Genomic DNA, 25,384 nt, shown 5'->3' with positions numbered 1-25,384 from the left:
TCCTCAGTATAAAGGTTTGGTCAAATAGTCTTTTTATTACACTCATGATAGAAAACTAAACTGATACATAACTTTTCTTCTGTTATGCTTCAGTATCTATAAAAAATAAAGTTCACATATATGTGCAGCCACTTCATATCTATTCCTGAAGAATAATGAAAGATATATGCATATGGGACTTTTATATTAACAGAAGTTCAAAAATAATCTATTCTTGAATAAGGAGCCAATTTAAAAAATTATTATAGCCATTGCAACAGGGTATTATATTTATACCACTTGTAAAAATACCTATAATGTTATTATATAAATTTCACCACCAAATCATAGGTATATGATATATAAATATATAGGTATATACACATACATAAAACACATATTTCTGTATATGTATATTCAAATATAATCATATATACATATAATCCTCCCCTCTTCTTTGCCTTACTATGTCTATGTATGTATGTGTCTCCAATTGTGTGTTTAACCAGTAGGGGGAAGCAGGAAGGGCATCCTTGGACAGAGCAACAAATTTATATTTTATCACACATTATTGCCCCTGCCTGGAATGACCTTCCCCTGTTTTCTCCCTGCATAGACATACTCATATATACATACCTATACAAATGTGTATCACAATTATTTTTTAATAACCACTGGGAAAAAACAAATTACACATGCTAAACTATCAAGAGATAAGAGGAAGAAATGAGTGAATTTCATGCATTTAAAAAAAATTTGTTTTTAAAGATTTTATTTATTCATGAGAGACACAGAGAGAGAGAGGCAGAGATACAGGCAGAGGGAGAAGCAGGCTCCATGCAGGGAGCCCAATATGGGACTTAATTCCAGGACTCCAGGATCAGGCCCTGGGCCGAAGGCAGGCTCTAAACTGCTGAGCCACCCAGGCGTCCCAATTTTTCATTTTTAATGGAAGAAAATATGACATTAATAAAGTACCTTACATTGGTATACACTGCATATGAGATACAGCATGAAATCTTAGGACTGGATTACAAAAAAGAATTTTGTTTCATACAGGGAAATTTGAACTGAATCTTAAAGGATAAAGACAATGAAAAGAAAGGGTCAGGAATGTCCTTCCTGATGTGAAAGGAGAGGTGGATGGTGGCTGACACACAAGACAGAAAAGCATCTGGCTTGTTCAGGTGAGGTCAGTGTGGCTTTGCAATCTGACGGCCTGGCCTTTCTTCAGACTGGAACAAAACAGAGCTTATAGAAAGGTGGTGTAGCACCCAACCCATTGACAATTGGGGTGGTGTCAATGTCCTTTGGATCAACCAGAGGTTTCAAGGTGAAATGCTGTAAAATATTGGTCAGTAGCAAAAACAGCTCCATGCGGGCCAGGCCTTCTCCAACACAAACTCTCTTCCCTAAAAACAACACATAAATTCAATATTCATTTAATTCTGTTTCTGAATTAGCACACAGGGAAGCTTAAATAAATATGGACTGAGAAAATAAATATGTTAATAGACTAATTAATCCATGGCTTCTTTTATCTACACGGAAATTTGGCTTCCTTCACTTCCTCAGTACGTATTTTTGTGTGCACATGTAGGGGCAAGGGCAGCTTGCCCCTAGACGGGCCACTTTGGCATAAAGATTATTTTAAATTAAAAGCAATTAAAACCCAGCAAATTCAAAAAAGCTCCTTACCTCTCCTTCAACTGTCTGCCTGTCCCAGGAAGAGAGCAGTTAACAGATTGTTCTTTATCTAAGAGACTTCTCTGTATAACAGGGCAACCTTTGTTTTTGAAACCTCTCCTCTCACATGCTAATGGCTTCTTCCCCTGAATCCCCAGACTCCTGCGGCTCTCCTTAGCTCAGAATGTCCCAGAGGCCTATATTACTATCTTTGGAATTTCATGTCTTTATGGGTTCCCTATACCTGTGAAACTAAATTTGATTTTCTCCTCTTAATCTGGCTCATGTCAATTTGATTTTTAGTCCCAGTGGGAAGAATCTTAAAAGGCAGAGGAAAATTCCTCTTCCTAGAAAGCTGGCAGAATTGGTAGTATACTTTAACACACTGGACACTGCTTGCCACAGACACAGCTGCAGCCAGAAGATCCTTGGGACATCTGACATACAGCTGGCAGAAGGTAAAATTTCCTACCATGTCAGTCTTCTGGAATCTGAGGAGTCTGATGGAGCAAGAATGGTGAGAGTCCTTTTTCTGTCTTTCTGAATTTAGATTACCAGGAGAAAATACTTGTGGAACTAGTTCCTTGTTTTTAGCAACTCTTGGTTAATTTGGTAGAGTCCTCTTTGGGGGAAACAGATTAACCAGAGATGATCTTCATTTTCCTTTGTGTCTTTTATGTCGTTTGTAATAAAAAGCAATTACCATAGTGCAGAAAGTAGGCATAGGCCCTATAAGCCTGCTGTTTGAGCCAGCCCCACAGGCTGGTGAGTTCATGGTTCTCATCAGACTGGCACCTGTTTAGATAAAGTTTGCTGTAGGTTAAGGATTGTTGCCAAGGGACATCTTGGAAACCAAAGCTCCACAATTGATAGGCATGAGTGGAATAAGTTGGTCACAGAACAGGTTAGATTGACACTTGATCACTTACCAACCCAAGAAAATGAGGTGTGCAGTGAGGCACACTGTAAAAACACACTGTAAATCGTTAACCCTGTGGCACATCCCTCTTGGGTATTAGTGTGGATCCAAGAGACCCAAAGTTTAGCCAAAAGAAAAACTAGGTAAAGTTTTTCCTTTTGTCTTGTTCTATGTCCCAAGAGCTTAGCTTTGTGACCAGTGAGAATATTCTCTTTGGTCTCCACCATCCAGAGGATGCACTTGCCAGGGTGCACTTTGGTGGCCAGCCAAACAGAATGGGGATCTGAGTCTATCTCTCTCTCTCTCTCTGACCACGCCAGCTCTCAAGGGTATTTGTCATGAGAGGTCTCAGCCTATAGGAACCTTTATGTTCTCAATCTTTGTTAGTGCTGGAAAGTTCCATTACAGGAGCACATGCCCGGTGTCACAGATTTACTGAGTCTCTCTCTCTCTCTCTCTCTCTCTCTCCTCTCTCCTCTATCTCTCCCTCTCTTTCTCCAGAGAGAGAGAGAGGCAGAGACACAGGCAGAGGGAGAAGCAGGCTCCATGCGGGGAACCTGACGTGGGACTTGATCCCGGAACTCCAGGATCATGTCCCAGGCTGAAGGCAGGCCCTAAACCACTGAGCCCACCGGGCTGCCCAAGAAAAACTTTCTTAATAGAGACCTCTCAATTGTCCTACTTTTGTTTGTTGTTGTTTTTTCAATTGTCCTAGTTTAATGGCTAGCCTCAGGGACTCCATTGACAAGATAAAAGAACAGAAATTAGAAATAAGAAAAAGAGGGAGGTATTTGAAAATTGGGCCTATGATGTCCTCCCCACAAATATTAGTAAAAACCTAAGCTATAAAAATATTTTTAGGGCAGCCCGGGTGGCTCAGCGGTTTAGCGCCGCCTCTAGCCCAGGGCGTGATCCTGGGGACCTGGGATATATATATATAATCTTATTTGTGTGTATGTGTCCCATGCTGCAAATGTGAGATATTTTCTCTCATTTCAATTTGCTAAATTGAATTTGTAAAAGAGTTCCATTTAGTTGAAGGCAGCCCTCGTAAGGATTGGGCATTCTAAGAACTCAGAAAGATAGAAACTAAGATAAATGTTTTTCAAGTTTATGTGATCAGGGAAAATACTCAGTATTAAAACTAACTTAAGGGATGCCTGGGTGGCTCAGCGGTTGAGCCTTTGGCTGCCTTTGGCTCCGGGCGTGATCCTGGAGACCTGGGATCGAGTGCCACGGGCTCCCTGCACGGGGCCTGCTTCTCCCTCTGCCTGTGTCTCTGCCTCCCTCTCTCTGTGTCTCTCATGAATAAATAAATAAAATCTTAAAAAATAAAATAAAACTAACTTAAAGTTATTGGTTTAATTAAAATAGCTGTGTCTTTAGAGTTATCAGGATTAAATATAAAACTTGTAGCCTGCCCGTGTTTACTGAAAGTCAAATAAATTCATATTATCTCTCACAAACTTTATGAGAAAAAAATGATGGTTGACTTTGATGCCTCAAAATATTTTATACATAGTCTAAACTGTTCAGAACAAGTCAATTAGATGTAGATAAGATAAAAAGGTTTGTAGGCAAACTTTTATTATTATTATTATTTTCAAAGATTTTATTTATTCATTTGAGAGAAAGCGATCATGAGCAGGGGGCTGAGCAGGGAGCCCAACACAGGGCTCGATCCCAGGACCCTGAGATTATGACCTGAGCCCAAGGCAGATAGATGCTTAACCAAATGAGCCACCCAGATATCCCCTAAAGATTTTATTTACTTTTTAGAGAGCAAGAGAGCAGGGGAGGGAGGGTGATAAAGAATCTGAAGCAGACTCCACACTGAGCATGGAGCCCAACAAGGAGCCTGATCCTGCAACTTTGAGATCATGTGTAGGTAAAAATTCAGGTTACCAAAGATTTTGGTAGTTCTGTAAAAGTTTAAAGTTTTGCTAAATGTTAAGCTAAATTAATTGAATATCTAGATCATTTCCAAGTAAGATAAAATAATGAGACATTAAGTACTGAACATAAGTTTATCTCTGTTGGGCCGGCGGGATCAAGGGGGGTGGGGGATGGGGGGGCACCAACAAGAAAGCGGCGGACCCCCACCCCGTTGTGGCCCCCACCTCAGAACCTTCTGAGCAGCAGCGGACCGCCCGGAGGACACCGGACACGTCATCAGGGGAGCCAGGACCTATGCAGGAAGCCTGAACGTACTTTACCCAGACCCCATATAAGGGCACGGGCAGTCATCGCCCCAGGCTGATCTCACCAGTAATAAGCCTAATACCTGTCACCCCAGCAGACACCAACCCCTTAAAAAGCCCACTTGCCCTCCTGGCCGCCACTTCCCCGCTCTCTCCCCCTCCACTGCGGCTGTGGGGATTATGTGTTGTTTTACAATATATCTTACTGCCCAGAAGTTTTCCTGAGGCTGGCAGGTGACCTCCTGTCAATCCTAGGCAAGCGCTCATAAAGATTGGGCACTCTAAAAACTCAGAAAGATAGAAACTAAGATAAATGTTTTTCAAGTTTATGTTCTCTGACCAACTTATCCTATCACTGGAGCCTTCTTGAGGTGGTGAGTGCTCTAACAGCTTTTTTTTTTTTTTTTAAGATTTTATTTTTTAAGCAATCTCCATACCTAAAATGGGGCTCGAACCCACAACTCCAAGATTAAGAGTCACACGCTCCACCAACCAAGCCAGCCAGGTGTCCTAGTTCTAGCAGCTTTTAAGTGTTCAATCTGTGTCTGCCAGTTCTGCAGCTTTGGCTTCCAAGATGTCCTTAAGCAACAGGCTTTACCTCATGGGCCCATTAACCTATATTAAAGTTTGTATGACAAACAACATAAAAGACACAAAGGAAAACAAAGAGCATCTCTGGGAGGAAAAGAGATCAGTTACCAAAGAGGACTCTACCAAATTTACCAAGAGTCACTAAGCCCAAGGAACTAGTTCCACAAAAATTTTCTCCTGCTAATCTAAATTTAGAAAGAGAGAAATAGGACTTAGCATTCTCGCTCCATCAGACTCTAGATATTCTGAGAGACTGACATGGTAGGAAATCTTACAGTCTGTCAGCAGAAGGTGTATGGGGTGAGCAGTGTCCAGAGAGTTAAGGTATCCAGCTGACATAGCAATTGTTGGGAGCAAGAATCCCCTGTCCCTTTCAAGGTCCTTTTAGCTGGACTGAGAATCAAATTGACATGAGACAAATTAACAGAAGAAAATCAAATTTAATTTCATATGTAGAGAGAATATACACAGACCTAGAAATTCCAAAGACAGGCAAAATGAGGTATATATATCATCCTAACTAAGAAGGTAGGAAAAAAAGAAATATTACAAATTAGCCACAAGCATGTCAACTAATCACTTATCTCCAGTTTCTAATGTTATCTGGATTCCAGTCAGTCCTCCAGCCTTCCTCTCTGCTCTGCCTGTTGATATTTTCCATATCCTTCTAGATTTAGCTCAAATGTCATTTCGTCTACCCAAACTTATTTGATGTGCTCGAGTATATAACTCCCTTTTCTGTTTTCCACAACACTTGTTAATGCTTCTAAAATAGCACATTTCAGATGAAATTATAATTATTCATCTGTCTCACATACTGGAGCCTAAGCTCTTAAGGTAAGGCCTCAGATCTTGTAATAATACCCACAGTGTCAGGGCAAATGCAGGTCTACAAGCCCTGTGACTTGAGACTCCTTGAGGTTTCTCTTCATTATACAGTAATGGGCCCAAAATATAGGAAGAAAGATAAGGAGTAGTATAATAGTACCTTGCTTTGTGATCATCTCTGGGCATTGCTCATAATCTTGTGCAAGAGTTGCTTGATACTTATTTTTCTTTTCTTTTTTTTTTTTTTTTAAAGATTTAGGTAATTTTACAGATATTTTATTTTATTTATTTTTTTAATTTTTATTTATTTATGATAGTCACAGAGAGAGAGAGAGGCAGAGACACAGGCAGAGGGAGAAGCAGGCTCCATGCACCGGGAGCCCGACGTGGGATTCGATCCTGGGTCTCCAGGATCGCGCCCTGGGCCAAAGGCAGGCACCAAACCGCTGCGCCACCCAGGGATCCCTTATTTTTCTTATATATTCAATCAAAAGGAAATCTGTTTTTGTCTCGGTTTCAATTACTTCTACAGGAAAGGCCCTTTATCCTCCTCCCTCCCCCTTTTATTCTCCTTTGGAATGTGCTGAATATTCTCCTTTCTCCCACTTTCCAGCTCCATTTTGTGTTTAACTTTTGTGCCTACTCTGTTCAGGAAGCTGATTTCTATGGACTGCATAAACCGAAAAGTTAGTTCCCTTCTGGATTCTGAATAAATTCAGAGCATTAGATATTAACAAGGTCAGAGTATTTATTCCCTTATCCCACCCTGCCAGGCTACAATTTAGGCAGTGGCTATATTGCTCTGCTATAGATACATTTCCTGTTGAGGCATCCACTCCTTCTTTCCTAAAGTTCTATTTAGGTTCCAGTAATGCCCTCCTCTCATCCTTCCTGACCTAGGATGGTAACATCTTCCTGCGATGCTGGTCCTGAATGCTTTATCACACCTTGTCACCTACCTTACCTTGCCCATACCTCTGAAAATAGTCTCATGATTAAATTCTCTTTAATTAACTTTTGAATATGCCACCTGTTTCTGCCCAGGACTCTGACAAATTAAAGGGCGATACTCAAATTTCCCTTACCTTCTATCTACTCTACCCACTGCGCCTTCTTAGGAACCTCAGTGGTGGGTTCTGGAGCCAAACTTGGCAAGCGCCGCCTCCAATCAAACAAGAAATAACCTGGGCATTGGGAGTGATGCCTTTAGCCTCATGCAAATGACAATTTCTCTAGCCCAGAGTAGCCGCCCTGCAAAGCCCTTCCTCATCTCACTACCCTGATATATAGATAAAAATGAAACTTGCTTGCCTGCTGAGAAGGCCATGAAGTAGTCACTCTTCTTAAAGCTGCCATTTTCATCCAGGAAGTGGCCAGGATCAAACTGATCTGGGTTGGGAAATTCTTTCTCATCATGCAGGACAGAAGTCAGAGATGTTAATATGGTTGTGCCCTGATATGAAAAACAAAAACAAACAGATAAATTGAATTATAATGAAGGTCATGGAGCTTGAAATCCTTTTGTTTTATAGATAAGGAGAGAGGTACAAAAAGAACTTATTTACTCCATGTCACAGAACAAACTAATGACCAACTCTAACAGGTTTTAAATTCTGTAATGCCAATCCAAGGCACTATTAACTGATTCCAAAGTCATTCTATTCAGTTTGTGGCCTGACTCTAGCATGCTCTTTTAAGAAAATTAAGGGAGCTCCCTAGAATGCATTGTTCCTGACAAATAAATTGCAGTATTATCTAAAAGTGCTAATGCCACTGAAAATCAGCTCTTTCTCTTTGGAACCAAGTATGAGGTCTTCAAAATCATACTTGAGTATGATTCCCTTCACTTTCAAGGATAACAAACTGAGGGTGTCTGGCTGGCTCAGTCAATAGAGCATGCAATTCCTGTTCTTGGGGTCGTGGCTTCAAGCCCCACCATGGGTACATAGCTTACTTAAAAATAATTTTTTTAAAAAAAGATGACAAATGGTTAAGTATCCCCTCCTCCCATTGTGCTCTTTCAGTTGAATTATTGCATATCTTTATTGAAATGAGAGCATTTCTGGTTTCTAGTAGGGTTTTCTTAAGCTCACAGATACAGTGTAACATAACGATTTGGAGTTTAGTTTTCAAAATCAATCAAATCTTTCTATTAAATTAAGCTCTGTGATTATAGGTTACTTGTTTAACATTTCCATGCCACATTTTCATAACTAGTAAAATGTAAACAATAAATCTGCACTAGTAAACAATACATTGCACACATAAAATGATATAATACAAGAAATACTTTTGCACAAAGATTATTTTACCACATGCTATGGGTGCCTGGATAGCTCAGTCAGTTGGGCATCCTACTCTTGATTTTGGCTTAGGTCATGATCTCAGGGTCATGAGATCGAGCTCTGAATCTGGCTCTGGGCTTACATGGAGTCTGCTTGAGATTCTCTCTCCCTCTGTCCCTCCCCCTGCTTATGCCAGCTATAAATAAATAAATAAATTAATTAATTTTAAAAATCCTTAAAAAGAAAAAAAGATTCTCTCTCTCTCTGCCCCTCCCCACTGCTCACATGCTTTCACTCAAAAAAGATTACCACTATTCTCTATAAGTCCATGGTTATGGGTTGGGTGACACATACACAGGAGGGAACTCCATGAAGCCTGTCCCTGTATGACTGCTTGAAAACTGAAGCTGGATATAAGATGTTATGCAGAGATGGGGGAGTTGAGATTCCAACCCAGCTAGGGTGAAGAGAACTTTCTTGGCACCTCAGATTTTTTGTGGTAGCCCCCAAATTTGTAAATTGTTAGGTTAAAGAACCCACACTGGACTAAGGGTCATGCATAAAAACTAAATTCAAAAGTGAAACTAACCCACAATGAAAGAATTATAGTAAGCCTAACAGACTGAAAAACTTTTGTCAGTAATTTAGCTGCCTGCCAAAATAAGTCAATGTCCTTTAAAGGAAGATAGTATAATCAGATTCTCCACAAGGCATCATTCAAAATGTTCAGCATATAATAAATTTTTTTTTTTTTTTTTTTGTGAACACATCCCTGTTTAATGCGGTGAGGCGGGACTCACTCTGAAATAGATGAGTTTTGTTTTGTTTTTTTTAAGTAGGCTCCAAACCTAATGTGGGGCTTGAACTCACAACCCTAAAATCAGAGTTGCACACTCCTCTGACTGAGCTAGCTAGGTACCACAAGCATGCGAAAAATTATTAAACATGTGAAAAAGAAGGACATGTGACCCAAAATTAAAGAGCAAAAAACAAAAAACAAAAACAGAACAATAACTAAGATTGAATAAACAAAACTCTCTCAACAGACACCATTCCCAGACCAGATGGCTTCACTGGTGAATTCTACCAAACATTTAAAGAATTCTCAACAAAATCTTAGCAAACTAAATTGAATGGTACAATAAAAGGATCATATACTGTAATCAAGTGGGATTAATTCCAGGGATGCAAGGATGGTTCAACATCCACAAATCATTGTGATATGAAGGCTAAAAATCATATGATCTCAGTAGATGCAGAAAAAAAGCATTAAAGAAATGCTCAACAAAGTAGATATAGAGGGAATGTACCTCAACATAATAAAGGCCATATATGATAAGACCACAGCTAACATTATGCTCAGTAGGGAAAAGCTTTAGCTTTTCCTCTAGGATCAGGAACAAAAGAAGGATGCCTACTCTCACCACTTTTATTCAACATAGTATTAAAAGTCCTAGTCTGAGAATTTGTCAGGAAAAAGAAAGAAAAGGCATCCAAATAGGAAAGGAAGTAGAACTGCCACTGTATGAAGATGACATGATACTGTAAATTTGGTTTTTTTTAATATTTTTATTTATTTATGATAGTCACAGAGAGAGAGAGAGAGAGAGGCAGAGACACAGGCAGAGGGAGAACCAGGCTCCATGCACCAGGAGCCCGATGTAGGATTCGATCCCGGGTCTCCAGGATCGCGCCCTGGGCCAAAGGCAGGCGCCAAACCCTGCAACACCCAGGGATCCCTGATACTGTAGATTTGAAAAAACCCTGGGCACCTGGGTGGTTCAGTGGTTGAACGTCTGCTTTTGACTCAGGTTGTGGTCCCGGGATCCTGGGATTGAGTCCTGCCTCAGGCTCCCCACAGGGAGCCTGCCTCTACCTCTGCTTATGTTTCTGCCTCTCTTTGTGTTTCTCATGAATAAATATATAAAATCTTCTTTAAAGAGTAAAAATAAAAAAACCTTAAAGACTGCACCCAAACTGTTAGAATAAGTGGATTCAGGATAAAAATCAATATACAAAAATCTGCTGCATTTCTACACATTAATAATAAACCATAAGAGAAATTAAGAAAATAATCCCATTCACAACGGCATAAAAAAGTCTAGTGATAAATTTAACTAAGGTGAAAGATCTGTACACTGAAAACTATAAGACACTGATGAAAGAAATGGAAGACAACACATAATAAGTGGAAAGATATTCTATGTGCATGGTTTAGGAAAATTAATATTGTTAAAATATCTATACCACCCAAAGCCATCTATATATTCAATGCAATCCCTATGAAGATTCCTATGGCATTTTCACAGAAACGGAACAAACAATCCTAAAATTTGTATGGAACCACAAAAGATCCTAAATAGCTAAAGCAATCATAAGAAAGAAGTACAAAGCTGGAGGAATCACACTTCCTGATTTCCAATTGTATTATAGAGTTATAGTCATTAAAACAGCATGATATTGGTATAAAAATAGACACATTAGATAAATGAAAAGGAATAGAGAACCTAGGAATAAACCCATGCATAGATGGTCAGTTAATTACTAACAAAAGAGCCAAGATATACAATCAAGAAAAGACAATCTCTTCAATAAATGGTGTTGGGAAAACTGGACCATATCTTACACTCAAAACTTAACTCAGAATGAATTAAATAATTGAACACAAGACCTAAAACCACAAAACTTTCAGAAGAAAACAGGTAGGAAGCAGTCTTGCTAATGAATATTATGAAGAAAATCCTGTGGGAGTCTAAGCACTATTATTTATAAAGTTTTATCAAGAAAGTAAAAAGAATGGAGCATGTGGCCAGAGGGTAAGATGCCTGGGTTATGACTTTGTCATACCTGTACATGGTTAGGTAATCTATAATCCTACTGTTGTGACACTTGATAACCTAACATTCTTAAGGAGGGGGCCCTGGAGGGGCTCAGTGGTTTAAGCCTCCAACTCTTGATTTGGCTCAGGTCATGATCTCATGGTCGTGAGACTGAGCCCCTGGACAGGCTCCAGGCTGGGTGTAGAGCCTGGAGATTCTCCCTCTCCCCCTGTCTGCATTCTCAACTATATATATATACAGACATACATACATACATACATACATACATACATATTTTTAAATTTTTTTTTAAATTCCTTAAGTAGTAGCAATGAAATATCTCTCACCTTGGGAATAAGGTATTCTCTAAACTTGATGTCCTGAATCACTGAATGGGGCAGATTGTTGGGGACAAGATCAATGTATCTCTGGATCTCATGTATCACAGCATCTGTGTAGGGCATACAGCTCCTATCCTGCATGCAGGGGCTCCGATGTCTGCCAACTACACGATGAATCTCTTCCTGGACTTTAGCTGGCAAGACAGGAATCAGAATTTATGTGAAATGGAAATGTCTTTTGATTTGGTCTTCCTTTGTTTTTGTTTTTTTTCTGAAAGATTTTATTTATTTGAGAGAGGGAGAGAGCTCATGTGCACTTGAGGGGAGGGGCAGAGGGAGGAGAGAACCCCAAGCAGACTCTGCACTCAGTTCAGAGCCTGACACAAAACCAAATCTCATGATCCTGAAATCATGAGCTGAGCAGAAACCAAGAGTCAGACACTGAACTGACTGAGCCACCCAGGCACCCCTTGATTTGATCTTAATCATGGTTACATTGTTGGAGGATATTCGGAAAGGGGAAAATCACATATGGCTACTTCCACAGGGGAGAGAAAAAGAAATCTGTTTCCTGGGAAAATTGGAGTCTCATTAGAGAATTAAATAAATGTACATATAAAACAAACTATACCATGAGATCCAACTCTGATTTCTCTATTTTGTGTACTTTTGAAACTCATGGATATGGGGTCTTAAAAGCGCACTATAAACCATACTGTTTAACCACTTTGTATATGCCAGTTTTTGTTTTAAATAGGTAAGTTCCAAGAGAGTAAGAACTACCCAGTGCAATAAATGTTTAATAAATAGAACAACTAAGATGTTTGACTCAGCACATAGGAAGTTAACATTTATTTAGAATGCAAAATATGACAGGCATGCTGTACAATGTATTACATTACTTTATGATTCCTCAAAACAGTCCTGTGTGTTGGGTATTATCTTATGTGTCTCAAAAATAAGGGAACAGACTCATACAAGTAAATATATTCCTTAAGGCCACCCAGGTGATATGTGGTCTTTCTCATTGAGTAATATTACTGAAAGTAATTTTGTTAGCAAATTACAATTTTTCCTTTATTTGCAAAATATTGCAAAATATGCTCTTTTACTAGGACTGTTCAGTAGTTAAAATTTATTAGCTTTCTCCTATGAGGGAAAGATTCTGTGAATGTATCATCTCCCCTAAACAGATGAGAGACCAAGATATGCAGAGTAGTCATGAGTCAGAGATCACATAGCTACCTACTAATAAAGTCAGAATCTGAAGTCACTGTAGTTAGTCTAGAACCCATTTTCTCCAGTATCGTGTTGCTATTTGGTCAAATGGTATTTATCTACTACCTGAAGAGATGTCTTTATTAATGGAGCATGTGACAATTCTGTGGTTTGACAGCTATAAGGAAGACAGGAATTCTAGAGAAGTGTTAAACTTCTCGGATTGAGAAGCTGGAGTTTCATCTAGAAGAGAGTGACTATGTAAAGAGGTTTGGAACCTACTTATAAAATCAGAATGCTTAGAGAATGACGAAGGGAGGGATGAAAATGGGAAGAAAGAAAAAATATAAATGGATATGATGCAAGAAGAAATGAACATGGAAGCAATAGGGAGCTAGGACACAAAACGGGCTTTTGCAATGTACACAAAATGTAAAGGTCTAGAGACAACTGTCATACGGTATTTGTAGTCATAATCAACATGGGTCTAATAAGAGGGAAGTTACTTGACTTTCCCATTCAAAGAGTCTGTGTCACCTAAGGGAAACACAGTATTATATCCCATGAGTGAGAGCAAAGGAATTTCAAAGCTATGCTTCCAAATCGCACCATTTGGAGAGCACTTCTTACTTACCTTGGGAGGACAGGAGGACCTCACACAAAGGAGAGTAATGTGGCGCCGATGTCACAGGGATAAGCCTCCTGAGATATAACTGTGTTAAAGTGTCTCCGGGTGGCTCAGCGGTTTAGCGCCGCCTTCAGCCCAGGATGTGATCCTGGAGACCCCGGGATTGAGTCCCACGTCGGGCTCCCTGCTGGAGCCTGCTTCTCCCTCTGCCTGTGTCTCTGCCTCTCTCTCTCTCTCTGTGTCTCTCATGAATAAATACATACATTTTTTTAAAAAAAGTGTCTCAGTGTGCCAAAGCACAGAACATGATATAGTAGGAAAGGAAATATCCCCTTAGATGAGTACTCAATTTAAAAAAAAAGATGAGTACTCAATAAAAAAGAGAAGCAAAAGGGGAAAGGTTGCATTTGCAAGAGAAGTTATGTTTGTGAGGAAGAATTTATTTGCCCAAAAGGATATATTTGAAAATAATTTATTTGTATATAACTTTTTTTAGAGAGTGAGTCTCTTTGATAAAGACACTGTAATTTTTGTTGAGTCAATCCTTACATTGCAAGTGAATTTGAGTAGAAATATCTTCTGACAAAAATATACTTATCTGGACATGGAAAGTGTATCAAGTGGTATCTTCTTTTTTTTTTTAATTTTTATTTATTTATGATAGTCACACAGAGAGAGAGAGAGGCAGAGACACAGGCAGAAGGAGAAGCAGGCTCCATGCACCAGGAGCCCGACGTGGGATTGGATCCCGGGTCTCCAAGATCGGGCCCTGGGCCAAAGGCAGGTGCCAAACCTGCTGCACCACCCAGGGAACCCCCAGGTGGTATCTTCTTAGAGAAAGTGGAAGACTGATTCTTCCAGGCCCTAAGACAACTCTGCTATTTGCATCTGTTAGGAAGCAAATCAGGGACATTCCACCACAGCAGGGAAAATGGTGAGCTCTGCCCTTCAAATCTCTGCTGCTGCTTGAATATTTCATTTCCTTTTATGTACTATAAACGAATTTGAATTGATTTATCCAATGATGGGAAGATGTACCAAAGATAGAAAAATTTTTGTGTGTATTGTCAGGGCAGGTGAAGAGTGGGACAATTGTCAGTGTCACCTGTCACTTTCTATGTGGAATTGCACCCTGCCCAACACTTGTGACCATACCTGTGACCTCTGGGTGCTTTAACAGCACCAAGAGTCCGTATCTCAGGGTGGTGCTCGTTGTCTCTGTTCCCGCACCAAACACATCCCATATGGTAATGATCAAGTTGTCCATGGTAAATTCAGACTGTTTGTTGTGTTTTTCCTACAAACAATGTTTTACAATTACTTGGTAAATAAGAGTCTCAGAGGTGACTTAACTCAATATGACATAATTATTTGGTGTGAGTGCTACAGCTGCAGGTCAATTAGAAAGTTGTTAGGGTTCCTTCCAGTTAAAATATAATCAGTTATAAACTTTCAACAAGTCCTTTCCAATTCTTCACTTTCTCATCCCCTAGAATTGATCAGTTGCTCTACAATTTCTTTGAAACACAATTTTTATCAACTCCTCACTGCTACTCGTTGTCACTTCTAGCATCTATTGCCTATTTAATAATGTCTAATTTTCCCATTCAAGCCATCTGAACCACTCACCCCGCCAGTGCATCGTTATTCCCAACTCATCAATCATTACATCCATGACAATTCGTCAGTTACAATTAAGATCACCTCTCTGAAAATTCCACACACTTGATCACTGCGCTTATTGTTCCCTGGACCTACTATGTTGTCTCTGTTCATCTAAGCTAAAGTTTCTTCAAAACCTACCTCATCTGTGAAGATTTCCTACTGCTTTTCCAAAGTAAGCCTTTTAGATCCCTATCCATTCCTGTGTTACCTCTCTGGTTACATCTTCCAGTTGCTGAGCTTATTCAATGAAGGATGATGTGTTGTGTATCATTAATCTTGAAGTGTGTGAGTGTATATTTCAATCTGCCCTCAAATAAAGAACCAGCTTTAACATGATAAATATAAAACCTGCGAAGTCATTTTCAGTGAGAATTTAGCTATATCTCAAGATACCCAATATCGTTTGCACAAGCAAGAGGTCAGACAAGCAATTAATACATCTTTCGGAAGGACCATTTGTTTTAATATCGCAGTTTCACTGGGAAGAACAAATCTAATCCATGAATCACACACACCACCCACAAAGATAAAGGGTCACATTTTACCTTTTCCATTTTGATTAGGAAGTAGTCAATAAAGTCCCGAGGGTTACTAAAGTTTAGAGATTCTTCGTGTTCTTTTATTTTTTCCGAAATAAACTTAAATTGGTTAGCAATGTTTTTAAATAACACATGATGACTTCCTGGAAGGTAATGTATTAAAAGAGGGAAAGCATTGTAGAGCTGAAAGAGGAAAGAATCATTCATTAATTCACTCGGCAAAGTTTTACAGGCCTATGTTATGAATCAGACACTTAGTTTATGCTGAGGATATAAAGAGGAGTAAGATATGCTTCCTGTACTGACGTACTTGGAGTTTGAAGGACAGGGAACTGACACAATGTCTGGACTTACAGGATGCACGAGTCACAAAGTGATTTCAAAACCATTTAAATTTCTTTCCTAACCATAACTCTGTGAAGGAATCCAGGAGCATACCATCTTTTCCCAAAGGTGAATATTGAGGTTCAGAAAGGTCAGTTAACCTTCTGAGACATCAATCTCGTAATAGAGCTAGAACCTAGTGTTCATCCCAGTTTACCTACATGTATTTCTACAGAGTCACCTAAAAAAGTTTACAAGGCTTACAACCTTTTTTTTTTTTTTATAATGAAGAAACTGCACCAGAGAGATTAAAGAAATGCCCAAATTACTTAGTTATTTAGGGATTTTATACTCTCAGGAATATGCACACTGCCCTTATTCATCAGCCCATGGCCAGTCCTAGAATTTACAGATTCCACTTTAGACAGTACCTCATGAATTAATGCTCTTGGTGGCAGTGAAGCAATTTGTTCATTCCAGTAGCTTGTATCAAACTACGTAGAGAACTGAGAACTCTAGATTACAGGTCTAGCTCATTCCTTGTCTTGGCTAGGCTATTTTAGTGATAGTTTCTTGTTCCAAAAAATGAGTAGACTCTTTGTTCTCTAGAGTCCTTTCCAGGGGGAACACATCATGACCTTATGGTTCACACATGATTTTAGTTCTTAGTAACATAAGTTACTAACATTTTCTGAGACTGTACTGTAGTAAGAAACACATTTCATATCATCACCCTCTTCATCTATTGGATATAGAAAAGGTTTCTCAAAAAACACTTTGCTATAATTGATGTACTATGCTACATTTCTCTATCACTATATTTCATGGTTTTTTTTTTAATTTTTAATTTATTTATGATAGGAACACAGTGAGAGAGAGAGGCAGAGACACAGGCAGAGGGAGAAGCAGGCTCCATGCACCGGGAGCCTGACGTGGGATTCGATCCCGGATCTCCAGGATCGCGCCCTGGGCCAAAGGCAGGTGCCAAACCGCTGCGCCACCCAGGGATCCCTATTTCATGGTTTTTAAAATAATTTTTTAAAGATTTGTTTCATAGAGTGAGAGAGCAAGTGAGTATCAGGTGGAAGGGGTAGAGGGGGAGGGAGAATCTCAAGCAGACTCCCTGCTAAGCATGGACCCTGATGCCAGGACTCAATCCCATGACCCTTGAGATTATGACCTGAGCCAGTATCACCAGTCAGATGCTTAACTTGAGCCACCCAGGTGCCCCACTATATTTCATGTTTTAAATTTCATTTCAATACATTAAATTGATTTGATAACTCACTCACTAATTGGTTGCAAATGATAGTCTGGTAAACATTACTTTAGCCATTTGGAAACAGGACAAAGGGATGAGGTAAGCATGAGCAACAGATTAGCTAGAAAATTATTTTCCATTTATTTATTTATTTTAAAAGATTTTATTTATTTATTCATGATAGACACAGAGAGAGAGACACACACACAGAGGGGCAGAGACACAGGCAGAGACACAGGCAGAGGGAGAAGCAGGCTTCATGCAGGGAGCCTGATGCAGGACTTGATCCCGGGACTCCAGGATCATGCCCTGGGCCAAAGACAGGCGCTAAACCACTGAGCCACCCAGGGATCCCCTTATTTCCCATTTAAAGAGAATCTTGACCTTACCTGTATCCAGGGGGTGCTTGAAATTAGAAGGTTTTCATGAAAATACTTTAACAAGGTTAAAAAATCTTTATCATCATACTCAAAACGATTCTGGAAAATAATGGAGCAAATCACATTGCAGGGAGCACAGCCCAGAAGGAAAGTAGGATCACAGGGAGATGCTAAAACAACATAATTTAAAAGAGCACAATTTTAATATAAATCTCAAGGTGATTGTTTAAAATGATTGAGAAGGGTTGACTTTGGAGATTCATTTAAATATCGGAATTACTTGGATGTGTCATCATTGCCATAAACTCAACATGCCTAAAATTGATGGTTTGCCCAAACAAAGCTATCTAATCCAGCCAGCCCATTTATTAATTTTCTCCAAGTGTTCTATTTATGTTATTCTCCAAATAAGAGCCACTGGATAATTCAAAGGAAGGAAGTCACTTTAAAGTATCTTGAAAGCTGTAAAATTTAGCTTTTGGTGTGGATATTTCTTCATGATACCTGGAGGACGCTGAGCAACCAAATAAGAAAATCAGGAGCCTGGAGATACTTGAAACCGTATTTTATAAAACATAGTTGAAAAAAGTTGGGTGTGCATTTCTTGTAGAAGAGAAAAATAATTAGAGAAATTGGAGTTCCATTTGGATATTTGAAGAAATACATTATATAGTATTGGAACCTGGCTTCCTATATACAAAACATGACTCCATTTTTTTTTTTTTTTTTAAGATTTCATTTATTTACTCATGAGGGACAGAGAGAGAGAGAGAGAGGCAGAGACACAGGCAGAGGGAGAGGCAGGCTCCCTGCAGGGAGCCCGACATGGGACTCCATCCCCGGTCTCCAGGATCATGCCCTGGGCTGAAAGCTGTGCTAAACCGCTGAGCCACCTGGGCTGCCCAACATGACTCCATTTTTTGATGTTTGGCTGCCAATAACTTTTGAACCTCACCTTTTCTTCTTCTACTCACATCTGGACAAACTGATAAAAAAGCTCGTGTTCCTTCCTTTGGAAATAAGACATTTAAACTATACAACCACTGACTTGCACACAGAAACTCTCATTCCCTACCTCATCCCTTAACCACCATAAAAACATCAAAACATTTAGCGCCACCTTCAGCCCAGGGCGTGATCCTGGAGACCCGGAATCGAGTCCCACATCAGGCTCCCTGCATGGAGCCTGCCTCTCCCTCTGCCTGTGTCTCTGCCTCTCTCTCTGTCTCTCATGAATAAATAAATAAAATCTTAAAACACACATCAAGCCAGTACCCTTTCCCTGTTCTCTCAAGCTGTGGGTTGTTTGTTTTTTTTTAAGATTTTATTTATTTATCTGAGAGAGAGAGGGAGAGAGAGATAGAGAGAGAGAGAGAGCGCACCAGCATGGGAGGCCCTTAACCACCATAAAAGCATCAAGCCAGAACCTTTCTCTGTTCTCTCAAGCTGTGGGTTTTTAAAAAATATTTTATTATTTATTTGAGAGAGAAAGAGAGAGCACAAGCAGGGGAGAGGGGCAGAGAGGGAGAAGCAGATTCCTTGCTGAGCAGGGAGCTCACCGTGGGGCCAAGGTTCCAGGGCCCTGGATCCTGACTGACTGAACCACCCAGCACCGCTCGCAAGTCGTTTCTTAACCTGCTTAAGAGCCGCCCCGCTCTCCACAGAAAGCCTCACTTTGTGAGTCATCAACTTTTAACATCTAAATGGGGTATGTGTGGTACCATTAGTCTCAGCATCTAAACCAAATTGTGGATGGGAGGTACATCTTATCTGTTACAACACTAACTCCAAAAGGAAAAAAAGACTTAGCAGGGATCAAAAAGTCTAAGTTATAAGGAAAAATGTTCTGTCCAACATATAAAGGAAACTTTCGATAGTTAGGAGTTCCGCAGTGGTGAAATGGGTTACCCAAGAGTGTGAGGGCCCCCAGCTCAGTGGGGTCGGGCAGAAGCTGGGTAAGCATAGATGGGGAGCATCCAAAATAGTGGAATACTGCACTGGTCTGTTGATCATGCTCTTGACAAACATAAATTAATCACGTGAAAATAATATATTACATTGAAAGTGTAAAAAACAACATATGCTCCTATCCCTTCCTCTGCCAGGTCTCCCACCTATTCCTCAATAACACACATCAAAAGTCCAAATGAGGGATCCCTGGGTGGTCAGCGGTTGAGCACCTGCCTTTGGCCCAGGGAGTGATCCTGGAGTCCCGGGATCGAGTCCTACATCGGGCTTCCCGTGGGGAGCCTGCTTCTCCCTCTGCCCGTGTCTCTGCCTCTCTCTGAGTGTCTCTCATGAATGAATAAATAAAATTTTAAACAAAAAAAAAAAGTCCAAATGATAGTCACTGACACTCTACTGCCACTTCCAGAAATTTATTCCAAGGAAGAAACAAGAATCATGCAAATATTTGTAATAATTGCATTTTTTATATTAATAGCAGCAAAAAGAGGAGGGGGGACAACCTGTCGGGACAATACGTAATATTAGCTAAAAAACACAATGGCAGGGGCGCTTGGGTAGCTCAGTTGGTTAAGCGTCTGACTCTTGCTTTCAGCTCAGGTCATGATCTCAGGATCGTGAGATCAAGATCTGTGTCAAGATCCATACCGAGTGTTGAGCCTGGTTAAGATTCTCTCTTTCTTTCTAAAAAAATACATATGTGTATATATATTTGAAACAATGGCAATTCACCATATCAAAAATAGGATTATTTAGTTGGAAAATATTTAAATATTGAGGTTAAGAAACCACATATATCTTATTATCCTGATCTTCCTCCTTCCCTAAGCCTCCTGCCCACCCCATTCTCTTCCACCTCCTCTCACACTCCTGCATACACACACACACACACACACACACACACACACGCACACACGCACGCACGCACCAAGCCAACTCGTGCTACTGAAGCTCCCTCCATTCACGCTCACACTCCTCCAGGTGAGCTATAATGCAGCCCTAAGCACTGAGAAGGATTTGGCGTGAATCCTACCCCTGAACCACCAGTGCTTTCTTTTTCCCCCAGTTTTACGAATGTAACATTGACAGCCCTGAGTAAGTTTATGGTGCTCAGCATAACGACCTGACATACAGCTATAGTGAAATGTTTGTGATGTTCCCAAGAACTTACTAGAGAAATTACTTCATTTTGCAAGGTGTGGTGGCAAAAACTATTAGCTCATTACCAAAATCCATGTTCTCCTCATTGTCCTATGCACACAGATAACCACATTTCCCAGTTCCTCTTAGAGTTGGTGTGGCCCTGTGACTGAGTTAGAGCCCATGGGATGGGAATGGAGTTTGGTGTCCCATGGCCATACCTAGCCTACTGAAAACACAATTTACCCTTTTCTTGGGTCTTTGCTCCTTCTGCTACCATGCAAGGAGATAAATTCTGGATGACACTGGAATGCACATGTTGAAGAAAGACATCAGGTCTCTTATCAAGCTAGTGCCTGAAAAGGCTATCATGCCAATGACTTCACCTCTTAATACTGCTATGGGAGCAAAATAGCAACTTCTTTTGTGCTTGAACTGTCAGGTCGCTCTGTAACCTATCTGAAACAGCATATAGTCTTCCCAAACTATTACTGTTAACTACATAAAGAAATACACACCGTTGGTTTTTTTTAGTGCTTCCACTAGATGCAAAGCCTCTTCTTGAATTTTGTCTTCAATAGTCTTCTTTCCCATCCCCATATTCCGCAAAACCGTCAGGGAAAAACGCCGGGTTTGCTTCCATTTTTCTCCGTTGCTGAAAACAATTCCTATCAGAAGAAAAGTTGCGGGGGTGGGCACCTGAGTAGCTCAGTGGTTTAGCGTCTCCTTTTGGCTCAGGTCATGATCCTGGGGTCCCGGGATTGAGTACTGCATCAGGCTCTCCACAGAGAGCCTGCTTCTCCCTCTGCCTTTGTCCCTGCCTCTCTCTGTGTATCTCATGAATAAATATTTAAAAAAAAAAAAATTTTAAAGAGAATGACTTCCATTACCATGAATTCCAGCTGAGAGTCTTTATCTCAGCAAATAATAATCACTTGTAAACAGGGATGTAAATACAGTGGTGCCAGCCACAGGATTTTCCAATGAGCCCTGCTTTACCAGCCTCCTGTTAACCCAGCCTAGGATCTGTCAAGACTCTGGGTTTGACATATTGCTCAACCCTTCTTCATCTGTTGGCTCCTTCAAACCTCAGAATAACTGTGAACCAAATGTTTTGTCTGCATTTTACTGATGATCATGGAGACAAAATGCTCTGTGATCACACAGGTCATTGTGAATCCAAGTCATAGGGAAAATTTTCATGGCTGGTTTCTGTATGTTGTAAATGAATTGTAGGCGAGGCAACAAAAAGAGTCAGTTCTCAAGAGGAGGAGAGAGCACACTGGAAAGAAGTTCATGAAAATATATTCCTCCTCATTTTCACATTTCCTCTCTCTGTGTTGTCTTTTCCATGAAATATGGTTTCTTTTTTTTTTTTTTTTAAAGATTCTATTTATTCATGAGAGATAGAGACGTAGGCAGAGGGAGAAGCAGGCTCCATGCAGGGAGCCTGATGTGGGACTTCATCCCGGGATTCCAGGATCCAAAGGCAGATGCTCAACTGCTGAGCCACCCAGGTGCCCCCATGAAATATGGTCTTAATACCATGGAAGTTCAGTCAGACTTCCAGAGCCACGACAAAATCAGGAGAAAAAACAATTTTCATAGGAAACTTGTCCATAAAGATTTTAAAGAACAATGTAGAAGAGGAAGTGACCCCATTCAGGCCTTATCTCTTTTTGCAGAACCCAGTGACCCACCAGAGGGCCAGACAGCATAAGGCCAGCTCCAAAAACAAATGGAAGACAGTTCAATTACTTTAATTTAAAAAGGTTTTCCTATTATCACTTGCAGTCCATAGGTACTCACTATGCTGTTTTCCCTAAACCTCTTTTCAGAGCATATTTGTACTTTATGCATTGTATTCTATTGGATTCAAATATATCTTATGCCTTTTTTAGAAAAATAAAAGATTGAAGGCAAAGCTGAAAATATCTTAAACCTATGTTGGCTCCATGCATACTATATGAATTTCCTAAAATAGCCTCTTGGCCACCATGACTCAGGCCAGAAAGCAAAATGTTTCGTGACTAGGATAACTGAGTCATTTTCCTCTCTTCTCTTTTCTCTCAGTCTCTTATTATCTTAACTGAAATTAACATTAGCTTAACTGGCCATAATTTAAAATGAACACAAATTCATACAACACTAACAGTGAGATGATTTGCTTCCATTGCATCTACTGTTTCACGGAGACTTTGAGTCCCCTTCATAATCTAAAATATGGATTAATGATCCTTTACAGAAAAATGTTGGAATTATGACATTTTCATAAATTTCTCTAAATATTTACAATGTCTCAATCCCTTAGCCTGTTTCAGAGTCTTTGCGACATACAAACCCACATACGTTCCCCAAATTGAGACATACCTAATCCCTGTATGGTCCAGTCTAACAATGGGAAATGGCCTCTGCCTGAAAACTCTTCACTGCGATCAATTAGAGCTTCCTTCACCGCTTCATACCCGTACAACACCACGGTAGGCTTCATGCCAAAATACACAGTGAACACAGGGCCATAATTCTCTGCTAGCTGGGAAAGGAATAGGAGGTACAAGAGTAGTAGAATTTCAAAACTAGAAATGTAGATAAGTGAGGGAAATAGCTTTAATCTTACCAAAGAGGCATTTTAATATTCATTCACCCATTACAAAAGATTTCAACTTCTAGAAATAGTAATTTAATAAATCATATTAAGTGGTAATTATCATTATATTGTTAGAATGTTGCTATTATTATTATCATTACCAACAGTTATCCTTTATTCAGCTTCTACTATGTGACAGGGACTATATTATGGATTTTATTCATATTATTTTATTAGCTTTTATCTGCCAGACCTATAACTGCATCAGATTTTCTCCTTCCTTCCTATAGTTACAATAAATGATGTATTTTTTTGTCCTGTTTAAGGGAAATACCTCCTCTTGCCCCTGTGTAGACACATAATCATCCCTCATTATCCCCTCTCCACATCTTTTTAGTACACAGACTGCTACATAATAATACATAAGGATCTGACAATATAGTCATAGATATTTCCCAGCTTCCCTATGTGGCCATATGACTAAGTTTGCATGAACTGCTATTAACAGAAATGATGTGTGCAAATCCTACACTGGGTGTAGGGCATGCATTTAATGGTAAATGCATGCCCTCCATTTCTCCCCCTACCCATGGACTGAAATTTGACAGCAAGGAGATAGCTCCACTGTGTTCATACACATGAGAACAATAGCCCAGGCGCCCAGGATGGTAAACTACAAGACTGAGAAAAACTGGTTCTCTGAATGACCTCAAGGAAGAGAAGCACTCACCTCTATATCATTCTGTGAGACAGAAATAAGTTCCTGTTTTCTTTAAAGCCATTGTGTTATTGGGATCTTTCTGACATGGCAGCTTATTTGGTACACTAAATGATGTAGGACTTATACTTTTTCAACTTACCTTACAATTCATTCTCTATAAAGCAACCAGAGCGATATTTTCACAAGGCAAATGCTAACATGAGAGTCGATGACATCACACTGCTCTAATGCTAAGGACCAATATTCTTCTTTTTTTCTTTCTTTTTTTTTAAGTAGGCTCCAAGCCCACTGTGGAGCACAACACAGGGTTTGAACTCAAGACCTTGAAATCAGACCTGGGCTGAGGGATGCCTGGGTGGCTTAATGGTTGAGCGTCCGCCTTCGGCTCAGGTTGTGATCCCAGAGTCTGGGATTCAGTACTGCAGTGGGCTCTTTGTGGGAGCCTGCTTCTCCCTCTGCCTATGTCTCTGCCTCTGTGTGTGTGTGTCTTTTATGAATAAATAAATAAAATCTTAAAAAAAATCAATGTGTGCTTTTAGGAAAATTTAGTGTTGTGACTCTGTAAATCAGTAGAACTTTGTTTTTTTTTTTTTTTTAACTGAAAGCAGTTTCATTGCCATTAGAGTTTACCAAAGAATAATTATTAAATAATAATTACTAGTCACATTACAGACAGGGAATTCCTTCTTTTGGAAATTTCAACAATTATCTCACGGATTTATTTTCTGGCAGCCTTCCAGCTGTATACCAGTTAAAGTCACATCTGAATATACAAGGGACACTTGTCTTTCTTTCTTTTTCTTTCTTTCTTTCTTTCTTTCTTTCTTTCTTTCTTTCTTTCTTTCTTCTTTCTTTTTTAGATTTTACTTATTTATTTATGAGACACACAGAGAGAGGCAGAGACATAGGCAGAGGGAGAAACAGTCTCCTCATGAGCTCCCAGGACCCTGGGATCACGACCTGTGCCAAAGGCAGATGCTCATCCACTGAGCCACCCAGACATCCTGACACTTCCCTTTCAAACCACTTCTTTAAAACTGGTGTCTGGGATCATATTTTATTTAGATATTGGGCTGTAACTTCAAACAACTGGAAGGAAAGTAATCATACCTACCTTGCTTAGGGATTTGCTGACATTCTTAGTATTTATCTGTAGAATATTTCCAATGATTGGGAGAGGAGTGGGGCCAGGTGGCAGCTTCCCTTTGGTACGATTTTGATTCCATAGAAAGAAAGAAATCAAACAAGAAAGACATATCACCAGAACTATGAAGAGATCCATTGCTGAGCTTTGTGTAAATGCAGTT

At 39.8% G+C, this 25,384-nt stretch overlaps 1 protein-coding gene across 1 annotated transcript; it reads right to left on the bottom strand.

Moving 5' to 3' along the window:
- Positions 1-15: 15 nt before the first annotated feature.
- On the bottom strand, positions 16-25,384 carry LOC121485285 (cytochrome P450 2C21). Its single transcript, XM_041745448.1, has 9 exons — positions 25,192-25,384; positions 23,140-23,302; positions 21,288-21,437; positions 17,674-17,834; positions 15,706-15,882; positions 14,651-14,792; positions 11,656-11,843; positions 7,516-7,657; positions 16-1,391 (listed from the first exon to the last, which is right to left on the bottom strand). Exons 1-9 carry the CDS (start codon positions 25,357-25,359, stop codon positions 1,210-1,212), a joined length of 1,473 nt encoding a protein of 490 aa, XP_041601382.1. The 5' UTR covers positions 25,360-25,384; the 3' UTR covers positions 16-1,209.

This window comes from Vulpes lagopus, chromosome 2, assembly GCF_018345385.1.
Source record: "Vulpes lagopus strain Blue_001 chromosome 2, ASM1834538v1, whole genome shotgun sequence".
NCBI lineage: Eukaryota > Metazoa > Chordata > Mammalia > Carnivora > Canidae > Vulpes > Vulpes lagopus.
This window is presented reverse-complemented; position numbering and strand designations above follow the sequence as displayed.